Source organism: Pelecanus crispus, chromosome 23, assembly GCF_030463565.1.
Source record: "Pelecanus crispus isolate bPelCri1 chromosome 23, bPelCri1.pri, whole genome shotgun sequence".
NCBI classification, from domain to species: Eukaryota; Metazoa; Chordata; class Aves; order Pelecaniformes; family Pelecanidae; genus Pelecanus; species Pelecanus crispus.
In genome coordinates this window covers 3112537-3118247 of record NC_134665.1, presented here as the reverse complement: position 1 = coordinate 3118247, position 5711 = coordinate 3112537, and the positions used below count along the sequence as shown (strand labels likewise).

General features: G+C 70.2%; 1 protein-coding gene across 1 annotated transcript; it reads left to right on the top strand.

The window, feature by feature from the left end:
* The first annotated feature begins 8 nt into the window (after positions 1 to 8).
* Positions 9 to 5145, top strand: SLC5A2 (solute carrier family 5 member 2). Its single transcript, XM_075724694.1, is given in 8 exon segments — positions 9 to 23; positions 600 to 674; positions 676 to 806; positions 2760 to 2928; positions 3522 to 3737; positions 4764 to 4841; positions 4844 to 4865; positions 4937 to 5145. Coding segments are annotated over 8 exon segments (915 nt in total).
* Positions 5146 to 5711: the final 566 nt, after the last annotated feature.

The window sequence follows — 5711 nt, the reverse complement described above, 5'->3', positions numbered from 1 at the left end:
AGGGTGTTATGGCATTATCAGGGGCTATTAAGATGTTATTAGGGTGTTATTAGGACTATTAGGGTGTTATTAGGGGCTATTAGGGTTTTCTTAGGGCTATTAGCAGCTCTTAGGGGCTTATTAGCGGTATTAGGGGCTTATTAGCAGCTATTAGGGGCTTATTAGCAGTATTAGGGGCTTATTAGCGGCTACTAGGGCCTTATTAGCGGTATTAGGGGCTTATTAGCGGCTATTAGGAGCTTATTAGCAGTATTAGGTGCTCATTAGCGGCTACTAGGGCCTTATTAGCGGTATTAGGGGCTTATTAGCGGCTATAAGGGGCTTTATTAGCAGTATTAGGGACTTATAAGCGGCTATTAGGGACTTACTAGCGGCTGTTAAGGGCTTATGGGCGGCTATTAGGGGCTTATTAGCGGTATCAGGGGCTTATTAGCGGCTATTAACGGCTTACGGACGGCTATTAGGGGCTTATTAGCGGCTATTAACGGCTTATGGGCAGCTCTTAGGGGCTTATTAGCGGTATTAGGGGCTTATTAACGCTATTAGGCGCTTATTAGCGGCTCTTAGGGGCTTATTAGCGGCTATTAGGAGCTTACTAGCGGTGTCGGGGCCACGGGGGCTCCCCGCCCCAACGCCCCCTCCGCGTGCCCGCAGGCCTGCGCGGGCTGATGCTGGGCGGTGGTCCTGGCCGCCCTCATGTCCTCCCTGGCCTCCATCTTCGCCAGCGCCAGCGCCCTCTTCACCCTCGACGTCTACCGGCGCCTGCGGCCCCGCGCCACGCCCCGCCACCTCCTGATTGCCGGCAGGTGGGGCACCCCGCGTCTGGGGCACCCCGCGTCTGGGGGCACCCATTGTCTGGGGGGCACCCCGCGTCTGGGGCACCCCGCGTCTGGGGGGCACCCCGCGTCTGGGGGGCACCCCGTGTCTGGGGCACCCCGCGTCTGGGGCACCCCGCGTCTGGGGGGGACCCTGCGTCTGGGGGCACCCCGCGTCTGGGGCACCCCGCGTCTGGGGGCACCCTGCATCTGGGGGGCACCCCGCGTCTGGGGGGGGACCCCGCGTCTGGGGCACCCTGCGTCTGGGGGGCACCCCGCGTCTGGGGCACCCCGCGTCTGGGGCACCCCGCGTCTGGGGGGCACCCCGCGTCTGGGGGCACCCATTGTCTGGGGGGGGACCCTGCGTCTGGGGGGCACCCCGTGTCTGGGGCACCCCGCATCTGGGGCACCCCGCGTCTGGGGCACCCCGCATCTGGGGGGGACCCCGCGTCTGGGGCACCCCGCGTCTGGGGGCACACATTGTCTGGGGGGCACCCTGCGTCTGGGGGCACCCCGCGTCTGGGGGGGACCCCGTGTCTGGGGGGCACCCCGCGTCTGGGGCACCCCGCGTCTGGGGGCACCCTGCATCTGGGGGCACCCTGCATCTGGGGGCACCCCGCGTCTGGGGGGGACCCCGCGTCTGGGGCACCCCGCGTCTGGGGCACCCCGCGTCTGGGGCACCCTGCGTCTGGGGGGCACCCTGTGTCTGGGGCACCCCACGTCTGGGGGGGGACCCCGCGTCTGGGGCACCCCGCGTCTGGGGCACCCCGCGTCTGGGGGGGACCCCGCGTCTGGGGGCACCCTGCGTCTGGGGGCACCCATTGTCTGGGGGCACCCCGCGTCTGGGGGCACCCCGGAGTCAGGGGAGGGGGCACCCAGGAGTGCGGGGAGGGGGGCCCAGGTATCCGGGGGGACCCCGGTGCCCAACTCAACCAGGTCAACGGGGCCCCAGGGTCTTTGGGGGGCCCCAGGGGTCAAGGTTAGGGGGGGACACCGGTGTCTGGGAGCTCAGGTCAACCCCATCAAAGGGCACCCAGGGGTCAAAGGGGACTCAGGGGTCAAGGTTAGGGGGGACCCAGGCGTGCGGGAGCTCAGGTCAACCCCGTCAAAGGGCACCCAGGGGTTGAAGGGCACCCAGGGGTCAAGGTTAGGGGGGGCCCAGGTGTGCAGGAGCTCAGGTCAACCCTGTCAAAGGGCATTCAGGGGTCAAAGGGCAGCCAGGGGTCAAGGTTAGGGGGGACCCCAGTGTCTGGGAGCTCAGGTCAACCCTGTCATAAGGGCCTCAGGGTTTGAAGGGCAGCCAGGGGTCAAAGGGCAGCCAGGGGTTGAAGGGCAGCCAGGGGTTGAAGGGCAGCCAGGGGGTTGAGGGGCAGCCAGGGGTCAAAGGGCAGCCAGGGGTCGAGGGGCAGCCAGGGGTCAAAGGGCAGCTGGGGGTTGAGGGGTACCCAGGGGTCGAAGGGTACCCAGGGGGTTGAGGGGCAGCCAGGGGTCAAAGGGCAGCTGGGGGTCAAGGGGCACGCAGGGGTTGAAAGGTACCCAGGGGGTTGAGGGGCAGCCAGGGGTCGAGGGGCGCCCAGGGGTCAAAGGGCAGCCGGGGGTCGAGGGGTACCCAGGGGGTCGAGGGGCAGCCAGGGGTCAAAGGGTACCCAGGGGGTCAAAGGGCACCCAGGAGTTGAGGGCACCCAGGGGTCGAGGGGCAGCCGGGGGTCAAAGGGTACCCAGGGGGTCAAAGGGCACCCAGGGGTCGAGGGGCAGCCAGGGGTCAAGGGGCACCCAGGGGTCGAGGGGCAGCCGGGGGTCGAGGGGCACCCAGGGGTTGCGGGCAGCCAGAGGTCAAGGGGCAGCCAGGGGTTGAAGGGTACCCAGGGGTCAGGGGGCAGCCAGGGGTCGGGGGGCAGCCAGGGGTCAGGGGGCAGCCAGGGGTCACGGTGCGGCCTGCGGCAGGCTGTGGGTGGTGGCGATGGTGGGGCTGAGCCTGGCCTGGCTGCCGGTGGTGCAGGCGGCGCGGGGGGGGCAGCTCTTCGACTACATCCAGGCGGTGGCCAGCTACCTCGCCCCCCCCGTGGCCGCCGTCTTCTTCCTCGCCATCTTCGTCCCCCGCGTCAACGAACCCGTGAGCCGCCGGGGGGACCCCGAACCGCGGGGGGCCGGGGGGAGGGGCCGCGGGTTCAAGGGCGCCCGGGCGGGGGGGGGACCCCGAACCGTGGGGGTCTGGGGGGAGGGGCCGCGGGTTCAAGGGCGCCCGGGCGGGGGGGGGACCCCAAACTGTGGGGGTCTGGGGGGAGGGGCCGCGGGTTCAAGGGCGCCCGGGCGGGGGGGGACCCCGAACCGTGGGGGGTCTGGGGGGAGGGGCCGCGGGTTCAAGGGTGCCCGGGCGGGGGGGGACCCCAAACCGTGGGGGTCTGGGGGGAGGGGCCGCGGGTTCAAGGGCGCCCGGGCGGGGGGGGACCCCGAACCGTGGGGGTCTGGGGGGAGGGGCCGCGGGTTCAAGGGCGCCCGGGCAGGGGGGGGACCCCGAACCGTGGGGGGTCTGGGGGGAGGGGCCGCGGGTTCAAGGGCGCCTGGGCGGGGGGGGGACCCCCAAACTGTGGGGGTCTGGGGGGAGGGGCCGCGGGTTCAAGGGCACCCGGCGCGCCCTTCACAGCACCCTGACCCCCTCCCTAAAAAAAAGGGGACCCCCCCCCCCTTGACGCCCCTCCCCCCCAGGGTGCCTTTTGGGGGCTGCTGGGGGGCCTGGGGCTGGGCCTTGCCCGCCTGGTGCCCGAGCTGGCCCTGGGCACGGGGACGTGCGGGACCCCCGGGCGCTGCCCCGCCTTCGTCTGCGGCCTCCATTACCTGCACTTCGCCGCCCTCCTCTTCCTCGCCACCGGCCTCATCGTCATCGGCGTCTCCCTCTGCTTCCCCCCCATTCCCCGGCAACACGTGAGGGGGGCTGCGTGCCTGGGGGGGCCAGGCATTGGGGGGGGACCCAGGCATTGGGGGGGGGACCCAGGCATTGGGGGGGCCCAGGGATCTGGGGGGGCACCCAGACATCGTGGGGGGGGACCCAGGCATTGGGGGGGACCCAGGCATTGGGGGGGGGACCCAGGTGTCTGGGGGGCACCCAGGCATTCGGGGGGGCACCCAGGCATATGGGGGGGGACCCAGACATAGTGGGGGGCACCCAGGCCTTGGGGGGGGCACCCAGACATTGTGGGGACACCCAGACACTGGGGGGGCACCCAGGCCTTGGGGGGGGCACCCAGGCCTTGGGGGGGGGGGGCACCCAGGCATTGGAGGGGGGGGCACCCAGGCATTAGGGGGGGGGCACCCAGGCCTTGGGGTGGGCACCCAGGCATTGGGGGGCACCCGGGCATTGGGGAGGGCACCCGGGCATTAGGGGGGGGCACCCGGGCATTGGAGGGGGGGGCACCCAGGCATTGGGGGGGCACCCAGGCATTGGGGGGGGGGCACCCATGCACTGGGGGGGGGCACCCAGGCCTTGGGGGGGGGGGGCACCCAGGCATTGGGGGGGCACCCAGGCATTAGGAGGGGGCACCCAGGCACTGGGGGGGGGCACCCAGGCATTGGGGGGCGGGGCACCCAGGCATTGGGGGGGGGCACCCAGGCATTAGGAGGGGGCACCTAGGCACTGGGGGGGGGCACCCAGGCATTGGAGGGGGGGGGGCACCCAGGCACTGGGGGGGGGCACCCAGGCACTGGGGGGGGGGCACCCAGGCATTGGGGGGGGGCACCCAGGCATTAGGAGGGGGCACCCAGGCATTAGGAGGGGGCACCCAGGCACTGGGGGGGGGGGCACCCAGGCATTAGGGGGGGGGCACCCAGGCATTACGGGGGGTGCACCCAGGCATTGGGGGGGGGGGGCACCCAGGCATTGGGGGGGGGGCACCCATGCATTCGGGGGGGGCACCCAGCCATGGGGGGGGCACCCACGCCCGCTGCCCGCAGCTCCACCGCTTGGTGTTCAGCCTCCGGCACAGCCGGGAGCCGCGGATCGACCTGGACCGAGAGGCGCCCGCGGGGGGGGGCCCGGCGCCCTCCAGCTGCAGGGTGAGGGGCCCGGGCGCCGGGGGGGCCCCGGGGGTCCGCGCTGCGGCTGGAGACCCCCCCCCTTCTTCCAGATGTGGAGGCGGAGCCAGCCGGCCAGGGGGCGGAGCCTGATGGCCAGGGGGCGGAGCCAGCCGGCCAGGGGGCGGAGCCTGATGGCGCAGGGGGTGTGGCCAAGCCCCCGGCCCCACCCCCCGAGGACCCAGTGTGGAGCCGCGTGGTGGACATCAACGCCCTGGTCCTGATGGCCGTGGCCGCCTTCCTCTGGGGGTACTTCGCCTGAGCCCCCCCGAAACTGCCCCAAACGAGCCCAAACCGCCCCCAAATGAGCCCAAACCGTGCCAAAATGAGCCCAAACTGTGCCTAAATGAGCCCAAACCGCCCCCAAATGAGCCCAAACCGTGCCAAAATGAGCCCAAACCGCCCCCAAACGAGCCCAAACCGCCCCCAAATGAGCCCAAACCGTGCCAAAATGAGCCCAAACTGCCCCAAACGAGTCCAAACCGCCCCCAAACGAGCCCAAACTGTGCCTAAATGAGCCCAAACCGCCCCCAAATGAGCCCAAACCGTGCCAAAATGAGCCCAAACTGCCCCCAAATGAGCCCAAACTGTGCCTAAATGAGCCCAAACTGCCCCAAACGAGTCCAAACCGCCCCCAAACGAGCCCAAACTGTGCCTAAATGAGCCCAAACCGCCCCCAAATGAGCCCAAACCGTGCCAAAATGAGCCCAAACCGCCCCCAAACGAGCCCAAACCGCCCCCAAATGAGCCCAAACCGTGCCAAAATGAGCCCAAACTGCCCCAAACGAGTCCAAACCGCCCCCAAACGAGCCCAAACTGTGCCTAAAT